This window comes from Alosa alosa, chromosome 19 (genome assembly GCF_017589495.1).
Source record: "Alosa alosa isolate M-15738 ecotype Scorff River chromosome 19, AALO_Geno_1.1, whole genome shotgun sequence".
NCBI lineage: Eukaryota > Metazoa > Chordata > Actinopteri > Clupeiformes > Clupeidae > Alosa > Alosa alosa.
Window position 1 is genome coordinate 1,743,616 of NC_063207.1, and position 27,587 is coordinate 1,771,202.

A 27,587-nucleotide genomic window follows, 5' to 3' on the forward strand; every position below is an offset into this window, starting at 1 on the left:
TTCATTTCAGACTAACACAAGGGTCCATAACATAAAAAAGAAATTGAATAGATAAGATAACCTGAATCGTTGAATTCACTATCAATGTAAAAAGTAGTTTGAAACCCAAACGTATTTAGTGAATAAGTCAGCTGGTCACTAGTTTAATACCAAGGAAGTTTGGTACCCACACAGGAAATCCCCCCACACAGGAAATGTTGCACCTGTATTGTGCTGCAAGCATCTGCAGAATTACCGTAAACATAAACACAAGGCCAGATCAGCCTCTTATTGGAGGGACTGCAGCTCAGCGTCAGGGCCAGATGAGCCTCTTATTGGAGGGACTGCAGCTCAGCGCAGCGTCAGGGCCAGATGAGCCTCTTATTGGAGGGACTTCAGCGCAGCGTCAGGGCCAGATGGGCATCTTATTGGAGGGAACTGTAATGTAGCGCAGCGTCAGGGCCAGATGGGCATCTTATTGGAGGGAACTGTAGTGTAGCATAGTAGGAAAATGCAATACTTAGATAATTTCTTTTTCAGCACACTCTAAGCAATGTGATTAAAGAATTGTCATTTTATTTTAAAGGTGCCCTGCCACACAAAACCGTTTTTACTTGTATTTTCTTTTTACTATGTTAGGTCCATATGTGTTTGTGCTATGTCGTGAATGTGAAAATGAACTGCTAACTCCTCTGTCAACTCTAGCCACTGAAAAGAAATAAGCGGAGAAATCAGGCCAATTGCAAAAGCTCTTCAGTTTGACGTGGAATTGATGAGCTCATTACTATTCATGAGCTCGCCCAGCTGAGACCTTGCCCACAAAATTCGTTTAGCTCTGTGATAGTTTTTGTAGACCTATGCAAGGATGGCTGAATGTCAACGGGCTTGTGCGCTATGCACGAATAGAACTTCAACAATGCATTTTGCCCAAGAACCCAGACTTGAGGATCAAATGGCTTCAGTTTATTTTTTGTAACAATGCCACAGACTTTGCAAAAAGGTTGCTGTTGAAGCCTGGAGCACCATCGCAGCAGTCTACGACCAGTGCCCGTAAGTAAAACGTTATTGTCAACTCAAGGAAGTGCTATGTTATACAGGTTTAATGCACTCGCTAGCCTAGCAGGTTTAATGCCCATTTGGACAATGCTAGCACTCGCTAGCCAAGCTAAGCTACCATCGTGGCAGTCTACGACCAGTGCTCATGTCAACTCAAGGAAGTGTTATGTTATACAGGTTTAATGCACTCGCTAGCCTAGCAGGTTTTATTTATGTCCATTTGGACAAAGCTAACACTCGCTAGCCAAGCTAAATTCATGCCATGAAGCTAGAATTAGTTGATAACGGCTGTCATGTTATGGACGAAACCTACTAGCTGTTAGCCAATTAGTGTCAAGCAGCTTAGCTCGTTGAATATTAGTGAGAACTGGCGCAAATCGAGCTGAGTCTTCCTGCAGGCTTTCAATACCACGCTAGAATGGCTTGAAACAAGGTAATCAAGGGATGTTTTCCACAAAAATTTTAGAGTCCATGGTAGAACTTCAGACATTACCACAAAGTAATGAAATATGTGTGGCAGGGCATCTTTAACCAACGATATACACAAACATGAGGAAAACACATCACAATCTGTATTTATTTTTAAATAAATAGATTGAGCTTTTTAAAGAGGCCCTATGCAACAATTTTAGTAAAAATTACCTTAAAGATGAACTGAACTGAAATAATCAACATTGATAATGTGTTGATTATGACAATTAAAAATAAATGACACTAAAAAATGTAATTAAAAAAATCAATACGTAGCCTTTTTTAAGCAACACCAAAATTGCGTTTGTTAGTGTTAGAACGCTGCCAGTTTCAATGACGTCACTGGCATGGTAGGACCTGAGAAGTTCTATAAGCAACAGCTGCAACATATTATGTATACACGAAAAATAGTAATATTAATGGCATGGGTTACACATTTGAGCCTGTGAGGGACAGGCCTGTAGTGTCTCGACTACCACTAGATGGGGGACGATCGGTTTCAGGCTCCAGCTCAACCTTCAGTAGGATCATTTGGGTTAAAATTACTGTGTGGGCGCTGCCAGAGCATGGACACTGGAATCTATCTGTTGCAAAGCAGTGGCGAAACGTAGGGAAAATGTTCATGGAAGCCAAAGTGACGGGAAAAATATGTTTATTAATGTATGTGTTTATTTCGGGGCGTATACATTTTGTGCAATGTGCAACATAGATACATTTTGTGCGGCACAACATAGGCTACTGTAGGCCTAGCCTACAGGTCATGTAGAAAACTGGACGAGGGGCGCTTGAGACAGCAACACGCACGCTGTCTCTCTGTCTCCCTCCATCCCTCACACACACACACATTGCCTACTGTACATCCTCCACACAACTGCATACTCACTCACCACCACTACATTAGGCCTATGCGAAGGCTACGGTGCATATACAAATAAGCTATATAACACGCATTGTCACGGCAATGTAGCCTAACGCAGTCTGGACTACTGGCACTCGTAACAGCAACTCTCACGGGCTCTCTCTCCCTCCCTTTAAACTGTTAAAAACTTTGTTACCCCAAGTTGACCCCAGATACACGGAGGATACACGAGTTTGCCGTTTATTTTAGGCTAACGTTAGTGGAGAGTTTGCAGATTTTTACCTTGTGGATGTTGATATTGCACAAGTCTCTTGGATAGCAGCACTGTGAGTTAAACTCCCTCGCATCAACAATCTGCCCTGAGACGGTGAACAACTGGCTTCAGGGTGAGTAGAAAGGGACATTGGATTCTGTTTACAGACCCGCTGTGGTTTAGTTACCAGCTAGTAAACGCATTATTATCGATCTGTGATATCGTCGGAGTCATGGTTTATACTCCCTATGGTCGGAGTGCTAGCTTGTGGAGTTTGACATAAGAGTGTTTCCAAGGTGTTTAGCTGCTAGCCTTTTCCTAGGTTGGATCGTATGGTAGCCTAACACTGGACCTCATCTGAGGCTACTTCGAGATATTTTTCCAAAGGGGACAGATAGGCTACTGCACTTAAAACTTTACGATTGAACGAACCTTCCCGGACTTTGTAATTGCGACCAGTGACTGCATTGGGTGAACGAAGCCGAAGTTGAAACTTAGGCTCCATGGCACATAGACTGTGGGCTCGCCCTTCTATGAATTGAAAAAGACTACAAGCTACCCCACCGAGTTTGCGATAAAGTAAGCAAGAAAAGGTTTTTTTAAGTCAGGATATGGCGAGTCAATGGCATTTATTCGTCCAAAGTTACAGACCAGTTTCCATAGTGCAAATCTTATCAATAGTTTGAATGTTGTGTATGTTTCTGCTCTTTGACAAAATAGCGTTCAGTATGATTCATGCCCAATTAATTTCCCCTGTTAAAGTGTTCGCCTTTGTTTCACTAGTTTGGTTTCATTTTGTATGAGATTTTGTGATGTAGGCTAGCCTTTGATAAACAGCTTATGGCCAATATGTAACTCAGCTAGGCCTAATGTTAGTTTCCTCAGCCATGTCAGCTAGCCTCAGACTCATTATCTGCTATGGCTGCTAGTGCTAGTGCAGAGTAGCTTACCATGCCAGTGACGTAGCCGATTGTTGAAATCCAACATGGCGGCGCCCATGTAACAACAACAACACTTTCAACGTACAATTTTATCCCTTTTAATACATTCAGCCATTTTAATCATTGTACCAATGAGAAGAAATAAAATACATCTGTTATATCACCTTTACTTCAAATTCCAGTTCAGTTCATCTTTAATTATGCAGGTTGAGAGTCGTTCTGATGGTTCTAAAACACTTTTTGGGTCGTTTGGTGGGTGCTTCGTCTCCCCCTAGTGCTTCTCCGCGGAAAAACCGAATATGCAACTTTCTGGTCCCGGACCGAAGAAATCCGGATGTGACTCGGCGGAAGGCCTCGAAAATGTAGTAAGATTGTAGTTTCTAAGAAGACTGCAAAACAGACTCCGACTTGGCTTTGTTGCTGCTGAAATTGTAAGTAGCCTACCCTTGGGTGAACTTCGTTTTTGTAATGTGGTTTGATAGTCTCTTGAACGATGTGTTTGCTCGACCGTTTTATTGTGAGCCCTGTATGTGTTTAGCTTGGTTTCTTGATGGCTAGCTCGCTAGCTAGTGGGGGTTTAGCGTAGCAGTCACTTGCTACCGAAGCTGCAGGGGGAGCTATGTCGTGAAAAATGCGAGCCAAAATCTGGGCGAAAACCCAGAAACAGCGAAGGAATAACCAGACTTGCATAGGGCTTCTTTAAATCTATGAATAAATACCAGATAGTTTTACTACAACTATCATAGTAAGAGAGATATCCCTCATCAAAGTCATGTTGATTCTTGAGTGTAAGTCTCTTAAAGTTAGTCATTTCCCAAGGGTATGTCAGCGGCACTTAGCCTAGAAATCTAGACGCACCCTAGCGGCAGCAAATTACATTTGCTTCCAGGGCTAGTCTAGCAACTCTCCGTTGGCTTGTGAGCTCGAAAAATTAAACTTCTATCAGGCCAATCAAATCGTGTATAGAGTCGTTAGGTGGGCTTAACATAATGATTGATGGCAGAGTTGCAACGTTTTGGCTTGAATTCCCTGCTACTTGAAAACAAAGAAGATGGATGTTGCTGTTGGCCAACAGTGTGACACGAGTTAAGCTTGTTTTAAAATGGCAAAGTTTGAACTAGCCAACTAGCTCCGCTGGTGGGAAACACATGGGACTCATAGCGCTGTCCTATTGCATGCAGAGGGAATCTGAAAGACAACCGATTATCCCGCCCCTCGGACTGAGCACTGCGAATGGTGAGTACCCAGACCCTACATTTTAATGTGGGTCTGGCTCGTCAGGCTAAGTGACACTAGTTCTGTGGGTTAAATACAAAAGATGAACTTCTCCTTGACATTATTACCAGAGCTGGAGAGCGTCATCCTCATCATAGTGAGCGATATGAATGTCTCTCTCCTCGACGGAGTCCCCGCTGAACGTGAGCTCTACTCTCTCATCATCATGCTTCTGCTCTGTGTGGTTCAGACACTGGTCAGCAGACACTCTGCAACGCAGCCTTTATAGACACACACACACACAGGTCAGCAGACACTCTGCAATGCAGCATTTATAGATACACACACACACACAGTGTAAGCAGCAATGGGGTTGTGTGTGTGTCTATATAAAATAGCAGTGCTATATAAAACAAAGTGCCGCACACAAGTACCATAGTGCTGCACACACACACACGTACCCTGTGAGAGAGAGAATGCCTCTGAGGAGATGTTGAGACTGCTGGAGGATGTGAAGTCCCTCCTCAGACAGAGTGCCATGGCCCTGCTCCCCACAGTACAACCTGAGAACACACCCACACACACACACACGCCTGTCAGACAGAGTCCCATAGCCCTGCTCCCCACAGTACAACCTGAGAACAGAACACATAGTATCTTAGGACTACTGGTGTGGGTACCTGATCTGCATGAGTTACCAGATCTGCATGATACATCATAATAGATGATGTGTCGCCACCTCATCCGTCCAAAGTCAAGAGTAGAATTCGGCTGGGTTAGAAGCGTAGCTGCTCAAGCTATGCCTGATCGATTGAGGTGGACACCGTCCCTTTGAAACACCGGCATGTCTGAATGGAGGTTGTTCTGCCTCACATTCCCCATGCCAATGTCCCTGATGAACAACGCCACCACCTTATTGACGTTCCTCCTGGACCTATGGTTGAGACGGCCAGGGGCGTCACAGGTTCCTCTCATCCAGACTCTGCGCTCACAGATGTCGGAGAAAACAACATGGGTTCCTGGGAATAGAGTCATCACCAATACAAGATCATTTCTGATCTTTTTGATAAGCTTGGTGTAACCCAAGTCATTTCCTCCGGCATGGATAAGGAGAATCTGTGGCGCATCCTGTCGCCCCTTTTCTGCCTCCAGCAAGGGTAGCACATGGTCCCACTTCGTCCCCCTACGACCAAGCCACTCCACCTTACAGGGGATAGAGAGGTTAGGGACCCCTTCAGCCATGGCATGACGCTCAAGCCAGTAGATCCAAGAAGTACCAAGTATCTAAATTGTGGGCAACTTCTCAGACATGGTGAAATAGTAAGAAGATAATGGTTAATAACACTGATTTATGTGCTTTGCATTTCCCTTAATTGACGAAAGATGTACATGATTGGATCAAACAGGGTGTGCGTCCTGGCTATTGGTGTGCGGAGCGTTCCAACTATAGTAATTGGGTCATGCTATGGATCATGTCATAAGTAACTGCAGCAAAAGTTTATTATTCCCACTGCTCTAAGAGTAGCACTTGCATTGCCAAAAACAGTTCTCCTCAGCCAAAAGCAGTTCTCCTCAGCCAAAAACAGTTCTCCTCAGCCAAAAGCAGTTCTCCCCAGCCAAAAGCAGTTCTCCTCAGCCAAAAACTATACTTTCTGAAAGATGACTCTTGGATATCGCCTTGAATATTTGTCGTGGGAAACAGCAGATCACCACCCTACAGCTAACAACAACTCTCCACCGATCAAGGTAAGTGTCATTGAATTACTTGAATTTACCATAACAATTGCTTGATAACATTTTGAAGTTACACAACTGTCACTTCTCATGAAAACAACGTTAATCAGTCCTTTGGTCTTTAACATAAAGTAATATTTATGTTACCCTAGCATAACGTTAACGGTATTTCGGGAGAAGAAATGTAAGTAGTGGCTAACAGTCTGCGTAACGTTCATTTATGAATGGGATTTCCATCACTCGATCGAGAGTCAATCTTACAGTTGTGTTTTTGACATGTATCGGGAGAGGAAATACATGTGTGTTTTTTAACCTTTTCCTCAGTTTATAGCTAAGCGCCACGGTTCATTAGTAGCCCCTGATTTGTGGTCTAACGTTTGCGTGTAAAGCGACAAGCTATTAGGACTTATAAATGGGTTTTCCTGTGGCCATCACTCGATTGAGAGTCAATCCTACAGTTGTAGATATACGAAATCGTGTTTTTTACGTGTATCGGGAGAGGATATACATGTGTGTTTTTTAACCTTTTCCTCAGTTTATAGCTAAGCGCCACGGTTCATTAGTAGCCCCTGGTTTGTGGTCAACCGTTTGCGCGTAAAGCGACGAGCTATTAGGACTTACGCTTGCAGGAGGGCCTTTACGGATCCCAAGTGCGACATGCGAACTGTCACTAGCCGTCTGGTGTTGTGTTTCGGTGTGTCTTTCTGCCTCTGCCCAGGTCACGTTTTTTTATATTCCAGGTTTAATTGGGCTACCGACTGTGTGTGCTGCACTTGCAGGAGGGCCTTTACGGATCCCAAGTGCGACATGTGAACTGTCTCTAGTCGCCTGGTGTTGTGTCGTGATAGAGAACCCACCATGAGTATGTGTGTGTTACCATGCTGTATATATAACCATTATCTTCAGAGTTTGTCTTCCAGTTTTTTTTTTTCTAATAGTAACACTCCTGCGATTTTCGCATAGACCTCTGTACCAGGCAGCCACAGCACCACACTCTTGGGGGCATGCTTGTCCTTGTCAATGATTGTCCTAATTTTTAAATTTCATTTTACAATTATTAACATTGTTTTTCATCATGTTTTGTCCTACTTACACCCCACTCGTGGCCTGCACCTTGACGTGGTGAGTGAGCGTTTCAACACAGGTCTTACTCCCATGTCCCTATGGAGTATGGAGGTTAACTGGCACTATAACTTGATGTAAAAAGAGCAAAGAGAGAACTAAAGATGCCAAGGTATTTATCTCTGTGAAAACGTCTTAAACTGACTTTCTATGTATTATACTCTCCAGGTACAAGTTATCTGATGTTGTGACTTTCTTGAAGAAGTAGTGTCATCTCAACTCACTGGGCAAAGGTAATGTTCTGAATATTATTAATTATAATATGAACAAGAGACCCTAGTAAGAGAATTGCAATGCAAGTAGAACACTCGATTGACTTGAATGGGATTTCCCAAAGTTCTACGGGTCCTATATTTTGTGTGTGCAGAGAAGGTATAATGATGCAATGATATTATGATACGATGTTAGGTATAAATATGTGCGTGAGGAACAACTCATTGTCTCTTGGGTGCACAGACTTTGTCTCTGTATCCTGATTGCCTGATGCTTATGAGACCTCTTTGCACAGAGATTAATAAACTACTAACGAGAAAGACTTTATTTCATTATTTATTTCAGACTCTCAGTATTTATAGACATTTAAGCTAAATTTCTTCCACAGTTTTTAAAACCGGTTTAAAACACTGATTGTTTGTTGATTTTATTTTTACAGGTTGACAGGCCTCAATGGACAGTGAGACAGTGGTCTACCTTTGGACTGGCTCCGACCAGACATGGACACTGAAACTTGATTTCTCTTAATGAATATCTTTACAAGATGCAACACACATTGTGAAACACTTTACAAACTAATAAACATGTCCACTGTTGTTTTCTCTGGAATTGATTTGTTTGACATTTGTGATAATGGATTTCCAAATGTATGGACAAGCTACATTTTACTGTTTATGTGTGTAATCAGCTGATATTAGAAAATATGTATTTTAGAAATGTATATGTAATTGGAAGCAAACAAAGGTAGCCTAGACATCATAGTATTACAAGAGTGCTGTTTAAACTTAAGAAAACATTGATTTAAACTAAAGTTACTTAAAGTAAGATTCACAGAAATTAATTTAATTTGCTGCCCATTTTATTCACACATGTATAGTTCGTCAATTTCTTTACTCTGATTTGGTTTTGCCGAGGGTTAACGAAATTTTAATGTCCGATATACCTGTCAGGATCCTGCCTGGATGTAGTGACTTTGTTGCCACCCTGGTGGCCATTTTGTGTAGTGTCCTGTGTGTGCTGTGTTTGCCTGGTTCCCCATGTGCTTTGTGTTTACCTGCTTGTCACCTGTCTTTTTCCTAAATTCTGCCTGGAGGAGTGGTCTTGCACTCTGTTTTTGATCCAACCCTCCTGGCATTCCCACCCTGACCTTCAATAAAGTGGGCCTGGAGGAGTCTTGCACTTGGATCCACCTCATGTCAGGTAGGTGGGTTGTGCCCATACCGATTCACTGATGAATGTTGTCAGGTCATAAATATGTTTCTTCTAGGACTGTCAAGCGATGATAAATATATATAATTAGGTGGCAGTGCAGGATAAGAAATAGCAGAGCCGTATATATTGACAGGCTAGAAGTTTGCAATTTAGGAGCCTACTGCAACAAAGGTTTTCTTTAAATTACAAACGGTAGGTAAGTCTGCATGTTTTGGTGGTTAGCTGGGTAGTTCTGTATTTCAAGGATTGACAGGCTAGAAGTTCGCAATTCAAAATTCCACTGGAGCTCCAAGTGGATTTGTGGACGCAGCCTTACAACACTGTTTACAGCTCTACGAGTCACGGTAACATGTAAGTTTTGGTACATAGCTAATTTAGATACACTTATGGTGAGGGTGCTTGCGTTTCTTTAGGAATCCGCCTTCTTGGTTTGTATAGAAATGAATATTAAGTGACATACACGTAAGAGGTTGGAAATACGGGACGGTTGATAATAGGTGACGTTCCTATAGGTAAGACAGTACATCGACGTTTGGTGGCTAGCTGGGTAGTTCTGTATTTCAAGGATTGACAGGCTAAAAGTTTGCAATTTAATACTGCAACAAATGTTTTATTTGTTTATATTACAAAAACGGTAGGTAGGGCAGTAGCCCTATCGGTGTTTGGCGGCTTGGCGGCTAGTTCAATATTTCAAAGACACTCGTGCGTTCCTTCCTGTACGTTGTACATTGGGTCCTTCAACAGAAAACAATAAACTCAGGCGAATTATCGAACAGCAAACAACATTCTGACCAATTCAATTCTGGAAGTGCAACGGCTAATAGACCAATAAGAATGTATTTTGTGACTCCTCATGCAGATCTGGTAACCCATGCAGATCAGGTACCCACACTGGTACCTAAGAGTTGAGAGTGTGTGTGGAGCTTGACAGGTGAGGGCCTTAGGACTGCTGGTACCTGAGAGTTGAGAGTGTGTGTGGGTGTATGTGTGAACCTGAGATTTGGCAGTATGTGTGTGTACCTGAGAGTTGAGAGTGTGTGTGGGTGTATGTGTGAACCTGAGATTTGGCAGTGTGTGTTTGTGTTTGTTTGTGTGTGTGTGTATATGTGTGAACCTGAGATTTGGCAGTGTGTGTGTGTGTGTGTGTGTACCTGAGAGTTGAGAGTGTGGGTTGGCTCTGGACGAGAGTAACCACTCCAGAGGCCCATGTGCTGGTCAGGGGGAACAGGTCCAGCCTCACCCCTCGGAGATCTGGGACACGGCTCAGGAAAGACAGCAGGGCCTCCACACACTCATCAGTGTCTGGACTACCATAGGACACACACACACAGAATCACGCACGCAGACACACACACACACATTCATCAGTTTCTGAACTGCCATAAGACAACACACAGTTAGGACACACACACAGAATCACGCATGTACACACATGCACACACACACAGACTCATCAGTTTCTGGACTGCCATAGGACACACACAGTTGTAGGACACACACACAGACACACACACACATTCATCAGTTTCTGAACTGCCATAGGACACACACAGAATCACGCACACAGACACACACAAACATTCATCAGTTTCTGGACTTCTATAGGACACACACAGTTAGGACACACACACACAAAGAAAAAACTATGATTACAGCATTACAGGACTCCGCAGGGAAGCTTACCCACTCACCAACTGAAATTAATCAAATCTTCAGACCGCCTCTACTCATCAGAAAAAGATCCAGACAACGAAGAAATTAACCACTTTCTCAAGAACATTACCCAAAATTGACGAGGACCAAAAAAACAAATTAGAAATTCCAATATCTCAAGATAAATTCCATGCTGCACTTAAATCAATGCCGAACAACAAAGCACCAGGTCCATACGGCTTCCCTGTTGAGTTATATAAATACTTCTGGTCAATTTTGGCTCCACTCTTCATCCGAATGATAAACGAATCAAAACACAATTCTAGACTTCCGGCAACTTCCAACACAGCCTCAGTTTTGCTCCTACTCAAGCCCAATAAGGATCCGACCCTGCCATTGAGTTACAGACATGCGCATATAGAATATCTAATCGGCGTCAAGCTGGTGGGGGTGGCGTTTTTCTTTTTCCTTTCTTTTCATATATGGTGTAAATCAATCTACACAAGTAAAAGTACAGTTACATGACTGAAATTCTACTCAATCACAATAAGTAAAAGTACTATTTTCAAACAAACCCTACTCCGAGTAGGCTAGACTAGACATTTGATGATGTAAAAGCACATCACATATGAAGCTTTGTGCATGAGATGTAATTGCTTAGATTCCAGTTAAATCTTCCGGTTTCATTGGGTGATAGATTTCAATCATTTGCTGGTAGATGAACCAACAAGCTGAGGCCAGCACAGGAGTTTGTGTCCTCAAGAAATTAACATGTTGCTTGTTCACTCGTGTTTGAGGTCGTTTCTTAATAGGAGATTTATAAAGGTACTTTAATACAGTATACATGTAGCCTACTTCATTATTCACCACTTTGTGAGTGAGTGAGTAGCCTAAATTGTGAATGGCAAAACGTAACATTTGGCACTAAAGATCAGGGACTGAGGGGGACTGATTTCCATTTAGGTTCGTTCTGAGCAAAAACATTATTTGATATCATAATATTATAATACCTATATAATATTAGGTCTTAAAAATAATAGCCTAACTTCAGGCACAGACAATGTCCTTGCTTTAAGCCTTGCAATAGCCTAACCTATGTATGGTGCTACCAACTGCATGACAGGCCTATAAATATTTGCATAGTGTCTCTGGTATCTTATTTCACAAATTGTTTCAGTAATTTAGACTACATATTTGGAAAAGGCAGTTAGATAGTGTTGGATATTAATATTCTTTTTTTATCAACTAGTAGTTCTAGCCAATTATGCAGGGGAGATACCGATTCATAACATCTGACTAAATCCATCTTATAAGGGGTCTGGGGTCTTTCCAAGGGTCTTTCCAAGCCTATGGAGTTTTGAATAATATTCAAACAAAGGTTAATCGGAATGATAAATACCGTTATTAACCGGTTATCTAAAATTGAAAATTACGTTTTCACTCCGGAACAATTGGTTTTGCTCCCGTTTTCAGTTACGTCCTTCCAAAACTGTGTTCGTTTCGGTTTTAATTTTCATTCTTGAACCGCTTTCTAATCCCTGCTAAAGATATTTGGCCTTTAATTGTAGTGGGGTTTGAAGTAAAAACCTTCCAAAGAATTAAATAATTGAATTAGATACCCATACCCAGTACTTAGTTACTGTTGAGAATTTATTTCCTAGAAAGAGAATTAATTTAGAACAGATGAGTTAAAAGAACAGTTAAAAGCAACATTAATAAGTTAGTAAATTCATAAGTTAGTGTTAAGATCAACAGTTCATGTATCAGATATATGATTAGATTAAAAGAGACTGTAGGTCAGTTAATTTGGGAATATACATAGGAAATGGACTTGAAATGGACTTCATTACCCATGGGACATTGTGCAGTTACGGATACACGCCAGATTCTTGGAGGTCGTAATGGCGGCCATGTTTTAGGTTTTTTGTGAAGGATGCAGGCAACAGGCCAAGGCCAGGCTATTCAAGCCAGCCACTCGCTGTAAATATGTTAAGTTTTTCAAGTTATTAAACGTTTGAAACGGAATGACGTCTCACTTCATTATTTTAGTCGCCAGCAAGATTAGTTAGAACAGTTACTGTCCACCAGTGTGTGTGTTTGCATGTTTATTAGTGAGGTGGTAGATTAATAATTACATTCTTGTTACCGGTATGTACATTTTAAATTGTTGTATTATAATCAATCCAAAAAGAATGTTTTGACTAAGAAGGTACTTACTTGACTGAGTCTTTATTGAATCAGATGGAAATGTTTTGACAGTCATGGTTATCATTGCAACAATCCTGCATTAGAATCTTGTTTCAATTCAGATACCTAAATCTACCGATTATTTTGTATGACTAAATTTGCCCATATTCCCTCAAAACTCTCTAGAAGACATAATTTGAAGGGTCATGTTTTAAAAATACCCCGAAATCATCAGAATCTTGTTTCAATCCATATAACCTAAATCTATTGATGGCTTATTTTATAAATGTATCCATATTCCCTCAAAACTAACTAGAAGAAATCATTTGAGGGGTCATTTTTTAAAAGAATTCTCTGGGGGAAAATACCTCCAAACCCCCCTAGAATTGCTTTTTGACACTGTATAATTTAAGTACAGACTACACAGACTGTATAGTGATTACACAGAGAAAGAAATTCACATATTAAGACCCACATCATCCAAAACGCCAGCTACATCTCCGATTTGCCTCCCACCTCGTGTAATGTAATGTAGAGAACAAAACATATTAAATGAAATCCGTTAAGTTTTGAATAATGTCCATGGCCCCCCTCCTGGAACCTCATGCCACCCCTTCGCCACCCCAGGAAAAAATCTCTAGAGCCGCCCCTGGTTACAGACCAATTTCATTAATCAATGTAGACACCAAAATCATTGCCAAAGCTCTAGCAATCAGATTAGAAAAGGTCATTCCATCCATAATTCATCCAGATCAAACAGGTTTTGTTAAAGGCAAGCTAATCTCCTATTACAACCCAAAAGTTGGGATACAGCAGCCACCACACTACCTATACACCTATGCACTGACCACGTCACCTACTTGGGTATAAGAGTTTCCCCCAGGCTGTCAGATCTATTTACATTAAACTTCAAAGTCAAAGTCTGCTTTATTGTCAATTTCTTCACATGTCAAGACCTACAAAGAGATTGAAATTGCGTTTCCTACTATCCCACGGTGGAGACAAGACATATTTTACCAATTAGGTCCACAGACAAACATAACATTCAAGTAAACAATATAAAAAGTAAAAATAAGAAGGCACATACAATGAAGAAATAAGAGCAGCAAAATTTGGTTGAAATTGTGCATACAGTAGACAGTCAATATAATAGTGCAAAAGTCAGGCCAATAAATGGCTGAGGTAGTTTTGTTTGACCTAAGTATGCAAGTGGCATAGTGGTGCAAGTTATGTAAGAGCAGCAGAAGTGTGTTCAGAAGTGTTCAGGACAACAACAACAAGTTGCAAAGTGTGCAAGTGTACAAGTGGAGTGCAAATGCAAGGCAGCCATTGTGGGTCCAAAAGTCCAGGATGTTATGTAGCTGAGGGTGGAGGGGAGAGAGAGTTCAGGATCCCAACAGCCTGGTGTATGAAGCTGTTGGTGAGTCTGGTGGTCTTGGGCGCAGGCTTCTGTACCTCTTCCCAGAGGGCAGTAGATCAAACAAATTGTGAGCTGGGTGACTTGCATCACTCCACACTGTGGTCGCCTTCTTGGGTGAGGTGGGAGGTGTAAATGTCCTTCAGGGAGGGGAGTGAAGCACCAATAATCCTTCCAGCTGTGTTCACTATCACTGCAGGGCTTTCCTGTTGTATTCAGTGCAGCTTCCCCCCACACAGCGATACAGCTGGAGAGGATGCTCTCAATGGTGCCTCGGTAGAATGTGGTCATGATGGCTGGTGGAGCACTTGCTCGCCTGAGTTTCCGCAGGAAGTACAGGCGGCGCTGAGCTTTCTTCGCCAGTAATGCAGTGTTGGTGGTCCAGGAGAGGTCTTCACTGATGTGCACCCCAGGAATTTGGTGCTGCTCACTCTCTCCACCACAGCACCGTCGATGGTCAGTGGCAGGTGTTGGGTGTGACCTCTCCGAAGTCAACAACAATCTCCTTGGTCTTGCTGACGCTCAGCAGGAGGTTGTTGTCCCTGCACCACGGGTCAGAAGGTCGACCTCCAACCTGTATTGAGTCTCGTAAGCCCTTGGTGATGAGACCCACCAGAGTTGTGTCAAGCCAGCAAATTTCACTATGTGGTTGTTGCTGTAGGTTGCAGTGCAGTCATCGCCAGCAGGGTGAAGAGCAGCGGACTGAGGACGCAGCCTTGGGGCCCCCCGTGCTCAGTGTGATGCTGCTTGAGATATTGTTGCCAACACGTACTACTTGAGGCCTCTGACAGAGGAAGTCCAGTAGCCAGTTGAGGTAGGTACTGAGTCCCAGTTTGTCAAGTTTGCAGATGAGTCACCCCCGTTCTGAAATCAATTCAGGAAGACCTCCATCGCTGGACAAATCTACCACTTTCCATTATGGGCAGGATATCCACTATCAAAATGACAATATTACCCAAAGTAAACTACCTCCTCTCAATGACCCCAATACAACCAACCACCTCCTGGTTCAAATCTCTAGACTCAGCAATCACACAATTATACTGGAAAAACAAGACTCCAAGAATAAAATTATCTACCCTTCAAAAACCAAAGAAGCTAGGAGGATTAGAGGCACCAAATTTCACTTTATACTGTTTGGCAAATCATCTTCAATATGTACACAGATGGACTCAGCCCAACCAATCCAACATCACCTGGCTAGACTTAGAACAAAATATATGCAATAATATCCAGATCTCAGACCTGCCCTTTCTTACCCCGACAATTCAAAAACACCCCTGTTTCAAAGCGCCCACAATTAGCTCAAGTCTGACAGCCTGGTGGAAATTCCACAACATTACTAACACAAAGCTGTCTCCTTCGAAACTCACCCCAATGTGGAATAACCCCGATTTGACTTGCAACAACAAAACAATCAACTTCCGCACCTGGAAAGATAGAGGCATTACTCATCTGCAACATGTTTTTTTCAATGGCAACTTCTCCACATTTGCGGACTTGGTCCAGAAATTTGGCATCACCGACAAACACTTCCTACAATACCTACAGATTAAATCAGCAATCAAATCAACCACCAACACTCCAACGGTCAACTCGCCACACATCTCACAGCTAATCAATATTCCATCCTCAAAAAAACTACTATCCAAAATCTACAGAATAGTGACGCAAACAGACATCACCATAAGCCTTCCCACTGCCAAATGGGAATCAGATCTATCTGTTCCCACTGATGCCAATTTCTGGACCCAGGTCTGCAAAAACACCTTTCTCATGACCAAAAACACTAACCTGCAGCTAATACAATACAAGATTATCCACAGGACTCACCTCACTGGACGGAAATTATTTCATATGGGCTTCACTTCAGACATCTGTCCCCACTGCACTCAGAACCGCCCGGGCACATATATTCATGCACTTTGGCACAGTACCCCTATAAAACCATTCTGGGAAAAGGTTACAGGGATCCTCTCCACCTTCTTTGGCTGCTGCATCCCAACGTCCCCATCTCTCTCTGTCTGCTTGGAGACACCACCACAATCAACCTGAACCACCTTAACAGTACAACTCTGCTGGTCGCGCTAGCTGTCGCCAAGAAAACCATCCTCATGAACTGGAAAACAAAAAACAAAATCCATATTTCTATCTGGAAAAAACTATTTTTGGATCACATCTCACTAGAAATATCAAATAGCCCTTCTGGTAATAACTCAAAAGACTCCCTCTCCATTTGGCCATCACTCTCCTCTTCCCCAGGGCCAGCTCCACTCTGTACACCTCACTTTTTAATGCTCCTCATGCTAGATGTCCAACATTCTTGCCTTGACAGCCTTGACGGGGACAACAAGGAGGCCACAACTGCACTACCCTATCCCTTCCATAGTGTCTATTTATTTACAAATGTACATACTGTAATTACACTTAAACATAGCCATATTCTACTGCTTTTCATCCTGCACATACACTTATTCTTAATACTATTACATACTGTACATATCTGTTTATATGGTTCATACTAAATATCAATATTTATTCTGTTTTAATATTTAATATTTATTCTGTTAATACACTGCATATATCTATATTGTTCTTACTCCTACTATAATGGTACTGCCACTACATTGCACATATCTGTACATGTTGTTCATACATTGTTCATATTACATAGTCATATTTATTCTGCTCTTATAAAGTTACTGCTAATACACTGCACATACTTAATTTATAATACTCTAAATCACCTTCTGAAAACAACTGTATACTACTGTCTACACTGCACTATATATTTTGTCTGTCTATACACCAACTACTTTGTATATCACATTGCACTTTTCTGCTTTTTTGCACTTCTGGTTAGACGCAAACTGCATTTCGTTGTCTCTGTACTTCAGAAGGCACACATAACACAGGGATAGTGGGGTGTGTGGATGAGCTGGCCCAGCAGTAGGATAACAGCTGGGGGCAGGGGAGGGCAGGAGTGGAGTGGTTCTGGCATCAGGTGCCTCTCTGGACGCCCCATCTGTTCCCTGTAGCGTATTGTCTTGTCAAATACTGTCTTTGTTTGTTTCATGTTGTTTGTGTTCACATGCTCTATCTATAATTTCAATAATCTTTGTATACTGTACGTTTCATGTCTGTTACACTTAGTTGGGTTTTGTAAGGTTTGTGGGGTCATTTGTATAACACCTTTGGAAAAACGTGATAAAATAAATAAATAAAAGGACATACACATACACACTCAAACACTCAATCATACTGGTCTGTGATGCCCTCCAGTGAGTAGCAGCAACTGGAAAAGAATGACCGCAGAATGCACGCAGGCATAGACACACACACACACAGGCACACACATACACATACACACACACACACACACACACACACACCAATCTGTGAAGCCCTCAAGGGCGAGGCAGCGGCTGAAGAATGGTGTCCAGTCCAGGTGTTGCAGCTCAGGTGAGAGGGGGACGAGGAGAATGGCACAGGTGAGGGACAGGTGAATGCGGCACTTGGATTTTCCCTCTAAAAACAGGGGTACACGATTGAAGTTCTTCAAAGTCAATCTGAAACCCAGCAGGAGAGAGCACAGGGCCTTAGGGACTCATACACACAACACACACAGGGGGCTATTCCATCAACCTCGCTTATGAAGGCGGCACTTAACAGAAATAGCCGGTCTTGAACTAGCGTAGACTTTCACTTGGGGCTGAAGCCGTTCCATTAACTCAAGTAAGCGGCATCTTGGCCTCGATTATTCAAGCGAGGTTTAGTTCAGCTTCATCTCTGCACGTGCACGAGGTAGAAGAGTAGACCAAAACAGTAGATTGACGAAAAGAGGATATATGTCGTAAAATTAAGACAATACTAGACAATTTCGATTTGGCAAGCGCCATCTACAGGATTTTCATCGAAAGTCATCAAATTTAACATCGAGAGAAAAAAAATAGATTGCCTACAGAAATTGCAGAATAACGAAAGTATACATTTAAAACAACAATGCTAATGGTTTGAAATCAATTGTGAGTTTGATTGGCTTCACTCTTGCACACATAGACTATGGACCCTTTCAACAAGGTAAACAAAAACAATGCTTGAACGTTCTATTTGGGCCCCAATCTACTTCCTCTGCATTAAGATAACATATGGAATGTTAAAAAGGAAGTCTTGTGGGGCCAACTATGATGCTGATAATGGAACTCTCTTGAAAGGGTCCATACAGTCTATGCTTTAACAAAACGAGCGAATGAATAAATAGTATAAACTCAAAAACAACTTATGGATATGCATTATGGATATTCAAAACGATCTATAGCTTACGTTCTTAGATTAAAAGAGTTAACTCCAAATTATTGTCTAGGTAAAATAAATTAGTATCAAATAGCCTTCCCATAAGTCCCAAAGTTTGAAATAAAATTATCTGAAATGCAATGGCTTTCAATTCAATTTATGCCTAGTATTTAATCTGTGTAGCACATAGTTGATTTGACATTCATGAACAATCGTCGACACATGAAGCAGTTTTAATTATTACAGTAGCTGCCTAGGCTACAGAATTATCCTTTGGCTTGCATCAGATATAATATAGCCCACTGGCAAAGCTGTTACTGAACAGCCTACCAAATGTGCATGACCCTTTATCAGCAGTAGACATTTGTCTTCCATCAAAGATTATAACTAAAAATGCCATTAGCAAGGTGATAAAATATGTAGCCATAATACTTCGTATGGGAAGCGAACCTGCGAACACGCAAGTATGTAATTCCTTTCCTATGCCGTCTCGCTGCACGTTACACCACCACCGAACGTAATTGACGCAGAATAGCACGATTCCTAGAACCACACGCATGTGAAGTTAAAACATTTGAAGTCGTATAATCTTCATACATTCTTTGGAGCTAGTGAATGTGTAAATCCATGCTTGGTGACACTGTCGTAAAAAACATTTCTAGGCCTACTTCTATTTTTGAAGTTGTAGGCTACAGTGACGAAAGCACAGGTTGACGAAACCATCTTTTTGGACTCGTTTTCCGACTGATTGTTTTTTTTTTTTTGCAACACAGCTTAATTTAGCTTGAAAGTTAACCTGCTACGGAGCATTCCCATAGTTACCAAGCTGGGATTCACGTTAACCTCATTAATGGAACGGAATTCTCACTAAAATTAGCGAGACTTATCGAAATAAGCCAGGTTTGGCCTTTAGCGAGGTTGATGGAATACCCTCAGGGTCTTAGGGACTCATGCGCATACACTCACACAAACTCATGCACGTAAACACTAACAGACACCCACACACACACCTCTCTATGTCACATCAGCATCTCCTAAACATGCACACATAAACAAACACTCACACATAAACACACACACGTAAACACACAAACACACACATATAAACACACACACACACACACACAGCTCACCTCAGCATCCCCTTGTAGTTTTCCACACACAGCTCTTGAGAGTACTTGCTGTCGGCCATTTTCAGTGAGCAGCTGAAATACCCATCATCATAATAAAACACAATGCAGAAACTCATACTGTTGTATACTTACGAATAGTAATTACATTTCTTACCACTAGGTGGAATCTATGCTTTTAGATAGTTTTGCACTGCCTCCTTGAAAATGTGTTCTAGTGAAGTCTCCTATAAGAAGAACGTGCTGTTCCACTAGCGCTCCAATACTACAGCATTCATGTGATTACATTTCATATAAAAGCTATCACTCGGTACAACATCCTTTGTGGTCCTGGTTATTATACAAGTAACCACATATTTTTGGCGACGAGGTGAACTGGAATTGTTTTTTATATCGCGTTTTGTTTTCAGTGTTAGCTAAACACAGTGTGCTAGCTAGCAAACTTGTGACTATCTTCATGAGTGGAAGCTCGAGCAGTGCAGAGGAGCACGGTGAAGAGAGAATCAGAGCGCCAGTGGCTGTAGAGGAGCGACAAGGACAAGGAGAAGAGCACAGCATTCAAATGGCTACGTTTGGGACTATCGGTGAATTTGTGGAAGGAGACGAGGACTGGACAGAGTATGAGGAAAGGTTGGGACACTTTTTCGCTGCAAATGGAATTGCAGAGGAGGCTAGAGAGCGTGCCATTCTCCTGAGTGTGTGTGGAGCTAAGACTTATAAGCTGATAAGGAACTTAGCTACACCGAAGAAACCGGGGGAAATTGAATATACTGAACTGGTCAAGCTCGTCGGGAATCACCACAATCCAAAACCGTCAGTAATAGTCCAACGTTTCAAATTTCACAGCCATTTTCGGAAGTCAGGTCAGTCTGTAGCTAATTTTGTTGCAGAATTGCGGCAACTGTCAGAACATTGTGATTTTAAGGACGTCTTAGATGACATGCTCCATTGACAGATTAGTATGCGGCATTAATAATGGCGCCACAGCGCCGTTTGCTGGGGAACTCCACCACTGACTGTCAAGAAAGCTTTAGAAATATCGTTCGAATGGAAATGGCGGCCAAATAATGCCAAAGACATTCAAAAGGGTCAGGCTGGATCGCCAGTCAGTGGCTGTGCACCACGTGAACAAAGAGGCTGCAAAGTCATCAAAGAAAGTGGAATGTTTTAGGTGTGGAGGGCCACACTATGCTAATGACTGTAAATTTAAAGAAACGGTTTGTCATACCTGCAGTAAAAAAGACACTTAGCTAAAAAGTGCAGGAGTGCTAAAAATAAGGCTAAGAATGAAAACATGGAAAGCCCGACAGGCTCAAGCACACACACATCACGTCAAGGAAGATGACGGAGAGGCAGCGTGTGCATTCAACATGTTTACAGTGGACACAAATGAGGGACCACCTATGCCCTACTATGCAACAGTGACTGTTGAAGGACAAGACATTAAGTTTGAGGTTGATTCTGGGGCTACAGCATCGGTCATCAGTGAGGAGGAGACCTACAGGAGGACATGGGGACATAAGTCACCACCTATTAAGCCTTCGGAATCTCAAACTAAGGACATACACAGGTCAGGCCATACCTGAGGAGGAGCTGGAAACGCTTACAGGCAGCTGGGCATCATTGAGCCTGTCCAGTTTTCAAGGTGGGCAGCACCTATCGCCCTGTGTGTTGAAGCCTGATGGAACCGGGCAAGGATCTGTGGTGACTATGAAGTTACTGTGAATCAAGTCTCAAAGCTGGAGGAGTTTGGCCACTTGGTGGATGACCTTGTTCGCAACACTGGCTGGAGGTAAACTGTTCTCAAAGCTTGATATGAGCCACGCTTTACCAGCAGCTACTTCTTTGATGAGAAATCAAAAGAATTTGTCACAATAAACACACACAAAAGGATTATTCAAAATTACAATCGCCTAGTGTTTGGAGTAGCGTCCAGTCCCGGGCTTATTTTTCAAAGGACAATGGACACTATTGCAAGGGATTCCTCATGTAGCCGCATATTTAGACGACATTTTAATAACGGGGGCTACTGAGGCTAGGCACATTGAAAACCCTAGAGCAGGTACTAAAGAGACTCTCAGATGCAGGGCTGCGCCTGAAACGTGGAAAGTGTGTGTTTATGGCACCAAGTAATGACGATCTGGGGACATACAATCACAGCAGAGGGTCTTAGCCCAGTGGAGGACAAAGTGAGGGCTATCAGGGCGCCAAGAAGCCCAAAGAACGCCTGGGAACTCTGCTTTCGTTTCTAGGCATGGTGAATTACTATGGGAAGTTCCTGCAGGATCTATCAAAAGTGTTAGCACCTCTGTACAAGCTGCTGCACATGACACAAAGTGGCAGTGGGAGGAGCAGGAGAAAGCGTTTAAGGAGGTGAAAGAGCTCCTTCATTCAGCAAAACTGTTAGTTCACTATGATCCCGATAAAAGACATTGTTCTCTCATGTGACGCCAGTCCGCCTTTATGGGGTGGGGCGGTACTCTTGCATGTTATGGAAGACGGCTCAGAGAAACCTGTTGATTAAGCCTCCCGCGGACCTGACGGCTGCAGAGAAGGTTATTCACAGTTGGACAAAGAAGGTCTTGCTATTGTTTTTGCAGTAAAAGCGTTTTCATCAGTATTTATATGGGCCGTGTTTTCAAAAATCCACACTGACCATAAAACCACTGATGAGTCTGTTCAGTGAAACACGCTGCATTCCGCCGCCAGCGTCAGCCAGAATCCAACGGTGGGCACTAATCTTGTCAGCCTACCAGTACACAATAGTATACAGAGCTGGAAAAAGACAACGCAAACGCTGATGCGCTTGAGTCGCCTGCCATTGCCGGAGACGCCTGTCTCAACATATGTACCCAGAGACTGTCTTTTCATTAGAGAAATCTGTCAGAGACAGCTGTTAAGGCAGCCCAAGTCAAGCAGGGACAGAGAGGGCCCAGTGCTGTCCAAAGTAAAGACTTACCTGTTGCAGGGGCTGGCCCAGTGTGGTTGTCAGTGAGGAACTGAAACCATATGCCAAACGCAAGACAGAACTCAGCCTGCAGGATGGCTGCATATTCTGGGGTTCGAGGGTAGTTGTACCTCCCCAGGTCGCTCACACATTGTGGAAGAACTACTGTACATGAGACTCATCCAGGAGTGTCACGAATGAAGAGCCTGGCGGATCCTACGCCTAGTGGCCAAGAATGGATTTAGACCTGGAGAACAAGGTAAAGGCATGTACACAATGTCAGTCAAATCAACACATGTCGCCACCAGCCCCTTTGCAGCCATGGGGTGGCCAGACCACCCTGGTCAAGGCTACATCTGGACTTTGCTGGTCCGTTCATGGGGCAGATGTTCCTCATAATAGTGGATGCGCACTCCAAGTGGATAGACGCCACATCATGAGAAACATAACAGCCCCTAACCATGAACAAGCTCAGACAAGTGTTCTAATCCACGGGTTGCCAGATGCAGTAGTCACAGATAATGGTCCGGCGTTTACCAGTGAGCTGTTTGGTGAGTTTATGGAACAGAATGGCATCCGACATATCTGTACAGCTCCTTTCCACCCAGCCTCGAATGGATTGGCAGAGAGCTGTCCAGACAGTGAAGGAGGGTCTAAAAAGGATGAAAGGTGACTCTCTCAGCACCAGACTTTCACGTTTCCCTGTTTAAATATCGCCTTACACAAAACCACTACTGCACGTGACTCCAGCAGAGATGTTGATGGGACGAGGCCTAAGTCAAAGTTGGACCTGCTGCGCCCAGACACTAAGGCTACTGTGCTGAGAAAGCAGGAAAGACAGAAGGAAGGTCACGATCAACATGCACGACAGAGACAGCTGAAACCAGGTGACAATGTCTACGTTAAGAATTTCAGCAATAACTCTAATCAGCAATGGCTGCGAGGGGGTTATCTTGACACAAGAGGTCCTCTCCCTACGTTAGAGAACTGACTGGATGGACGAAAGTGTTCCGCGACATCAGGACCCCGCGTGCACGCCTGCGTCATGATACAGGCCCAGAGGTCAGTAGCACCTCAGAGTTCCCCCTTGGTGAGTCAGACTACTGGGGAAGCTTCACCAGAGGAAAAGTCACTTGAAGAAATGTCTGTGCCCCCGGGAGAGGATGGACAATTGATCACAGACACACAGACCCCTCTTGTGACTCTTGTACCAGATCCACCCAAAACACCTACACCAGCTGTGCCAGCAACAGCACCGGAGATGGTTCGCAGGTCACAGCGTGATCGGAAGCCTCCAGATAGACTGAATGTTTAATTAATCTGAATGTGTTCAGTGGAATGTGCATATGCTAGATTGTGATTTGTGTTTTGAAGAAGTATAATGAGTTAATGTGTAAGAAAGAAATGACACCACATTAGTTTAAATTTTCCAGTTTATTTGCACTGGGAGAATTTTGGAATTTAGTTTGTATACTTACTTAATAGTAATTACATTTCTTACCACTAGGTGGAGTCTATGCTTTTAGATAGTTAGTTTTGCACTGCCTCCTTGAAAATGTGTTCTAGTGAAGTCTCCTATAAGAAGAACGTGCTGTTCCACTAGCGCTCCAATACTACAGCATTCATGTGATTACATTTCATATAAAAGCTACCACTCGGTACAACATCCTTTGTGGTCCTGGTTATTATACAAGTAACCACATATTTTAGGCGACGAGGTGAACTGGAATTGTTTTTTTATCGCGTTTTGTTTTCAGTGTTAGCTAAACACAGTGTGCTAGCTAGCAAACTTGTGACTATCTTCATGAGTGGAAGCTCGAGCAGTGCAGAGGAGCACGGTGAAGAGAGAATCAGAGCGCCAGTGGCTGTAGAGGAGCGACAAGGACAAGGAGAAGAGCACAGCATTCAAATGGCTACGTTTGGGACTATCGGTGAATTTGTGGAAGGAGACGAGGACTGGACAGAGTATGAGGAAAGGTTGGGACACTTTTTCGCTGCAAATGGAATTGCAGAGGAGGCTAGAAAGCGTGCCATTCTCCTGAGTGTGTGTGGAGCTAAGACTTATGAGCTGATAAGGAACTTAGCTACACCGAAGAAACCGGGGGAAATTGAATATAGGCCTACTGAACTGGTCAAGCTCGTCGGGAATCACCACAATCCAAAACCGTCAGTAATAGTCCAACGTTTCAAATTTCACAGCCATTTTCGGAAGTCAGGTCAGTCTGTAGCTAATTTTGTTGCAGAATTGCGGCAACTGTCAGAACATTGTGATTTTAAGGACGTCTTAGATGACATGCTCCGTGACAGATTAGTATGCGGCAATAATAATGACGCCATACAGCGCCGTTTGCTGGGGGAAACTCCACCACTGACTGTCAAGAAAGCTTTAGAAATATCGTTCGGAATGGAAATGGCGGCAAATAATGCCAAAGACATTCAAAAGGGTCAGGCTGGATCGCAGTCAGTGGCTGTGCACCACGTGAACAAAGAGGCTGCAAAGTCATCAAAGAAAGTGGAATGTTTTAGGTGTGGAGGGCCACACTATGCTAATGACTGTAAATTTAAAGAAACGGTTTGTCATACCTGCAGTAAAAAAGACACTTAGCTAAAAAGTGCAGGAGTGCTAAAAATAAGGCTAAGAATGAAACATGGAAAGCCCGACAGGCTCAAGCACACACACATCACGTCAAGGAAGATGACGGAGAGGAAGCGTGTGCATTCAACATGTTTACAGTGGACACAGATGAGGGACCACCTATGCCCTACTATGCAACAGTGATTGTTGAAGGACAAGACATTAAGTTTGAGGTTGATTCTGGGGCTACAGCATCGGTCATCAGTGAGGAGACCTACAGGAGGACATGGGGACATAAGTCACCACCTATTAAGCCTTCGAATCTCAAACTAAGGACATACACAGGTCAGGCCATACCTGAGGAGGAGCTGGAACGCTTACAGGTGCTGGGCATCATTGAGCCTGTCCAGTTTTCAAGGTGGGCAGCACCTATCGTTCCTGTGTTGAAGCCTGATGGAACCGCAAGGATCTGTGGTGACTATAAAGTTACTGTGAATCAAGTCTCAAAGCTGGAGGAGTTTGGAGGGGCTACTGAGGCTAGGCACATTGAAAACCTAGAGCAGGTAAAAAAAGAGACTCTCAGATGCAGGGCTGCGCCTGAAGTAGCGTGGAAAGTGTGTGTTTATGGCACCTCATGTGGCGATATTTAGGGACATTTTACAATCACAGCAGAGGGTCTTCTCAGCCCAGTGGAGGACAAAGTGAGGGACTATCAAGCAGAGGGTCTTAAGCCCAGTGGAGGACAAAGAACGCCACAGAACTCTGCTCTGCTTTCTAGGCATGGTGAATTACTATGGGAAGTTCCTGCAGGATCTATCAAAAGTGTTAGCACCTCTGTACAAGCTGCTGCACAATGACACAAAGTGGCAGTGGGGTGCGGAGCAGGAGAAAGCGTTTAAGGAGGTGAAAGAGCTCCTTCATTCAGCAAAACTGTTAGTTCACTATGATCCCGATAAAGACATTGTTCTCTCATGTGACGCGTCGCCTTATGGGGTGGGGGCGGTCCTCTCGCATGTTATGGAAGACGGCTCAGAGAAACCTGTTGGATTCGCCTCACGGACGCTGACGGCTGCAGAGAAAGGTTATTCACAGTTGGACAAAGAAGGTCTTGCTATTGTTTTTGCAGTAAAGCGTTTTCATCAGTATTTATATGGACGTGTTTTCAAAATCCACACTGACCATAAACCACTGATGAGTCTGTTCAGTGAAACACGCTGCATTCCGCCGCTAGAGTCCGCCAGAATCCAACGGTGGGCACTAATCTTGTCAGCCTACCAGTACACAATAGTATACAGAGCTGGAAAAGACAACGCAAACGCTGATGCGTTGAGTCGCCTGCCATTGCCGGAGACGCCTGTCTCAACATATGTACCTCCAGAGACTGTCTTTTCATTAGAGAAATTGTCAGAGACAGCTGTTAAGGCAGCCCAAGTCAAGCAGTGGACAGAGAGAGACCCAGTGCTGTCCAAAGTAAAGACTTACCTGTTGCAGGGCTGGCCCAGTGTGGTTGTCAGTGAGGAACTGAAACCATATGCCAAACGCAAGACAGAACTCAGCCTGCAGGATGGCTGCATATTCTGGGGTTCGAGGGTAGTTGTACCTCCCCCAGGTCGCTCACACATTGTGGAAGAACTACTGTACATGAGACTCATCCAGGAGTGTCACGAATGAAGAGCCTGGCGAGATCCTACGTCTAGTGGCCAAGAATGGATTTAGACCTGGAGAACAAGGTAAAGGCATGTACACAATGTCAGTCAAATCAACACATGTCGCCACCAGCCCCTTTGCAGCCATGGGAGTGGCCAGACCACCCCTGGTCAAGGCTACATCTGGACTTTGCTGGTCCGTTCATGGGGCAGATGTTCCTCATAATAGTGGATGCGCACTCCAAGTGGATAGACGCTCACATCATGAGAAACATAACAGCCCCCTTAACCATAGACAAGCTCAGACAAGTGTTCGCAATCCACGGGTTGCCAGATGCAGTAGTCACAGATAATGGTCCGACGTTTACCAGTGAGCTGTTTGGTGAGTTTATGGAACAGAATGGCATCCGACACATTCGTACAGCTCCTTTCCACCCAGCCTCGAATGGATTGGCAGAGAGAGCTGTCCAGACAGTGAAGGAGGGTCTAAAAAGGATGAAAGGTGACTCTCTCAGCACCAGACTTTCACGTTTCCTGTTTAAATATCGCCTTACACCGCAAACCACTACTGCACGTACTCCAGCAGAGATGTTGATGGGACGTAGGCCTAAGTCAAAGTTGGACCTGCTGCGCCCAGACACTAAGGCTACTGTGCTGAGAAAGCAGGAAAGACAGAAGGAAGGT

At 43.4% G+C, this 27,587-nt stretch overlaps 1 protein-coding gene across 1 annotated transcript in view; it reads right to left on the minus strand.

The window, feature by feature from the left end:
* Positions 1-114: 114 nt before the first annotated feature.
* The window catches only part of LOC125284182 (NACHT, LRR and PYD domains-containing protein 1 homolog), a 33,196-nt gene continuing 5,723 nt past the window's right edge, over positions 115-27,587 (minus strand). Inside the window, exons 4-9 of the mRNA XM_048227985.1 lie at positions 19,739-19,810; positions 17,705-17,881; positions 10,207-10,362; positions 5,236-5,337; positions 4,903-5,055; positions 115-467 (exon numbers count right to left, since the gene is read on the minus strand). Coding sequence (XP_048083942.1) covers positions 455-467; positions 4,903-5,055; positions 5,236-5,337; positions 10,207-10,362; positions 17,705-17,881; positions 19,739-19,810 — 673 coding nt within the window. The 3' untranslated portion in view covers positions 115-454. The remainder of the gene's footprint in view (positions 468-4,902; positions 5,056-5,235; positions 5,338-10,206; positions 10,363-17,704; positions 17,882-19,738; positions 19,811-27,587) is intronic.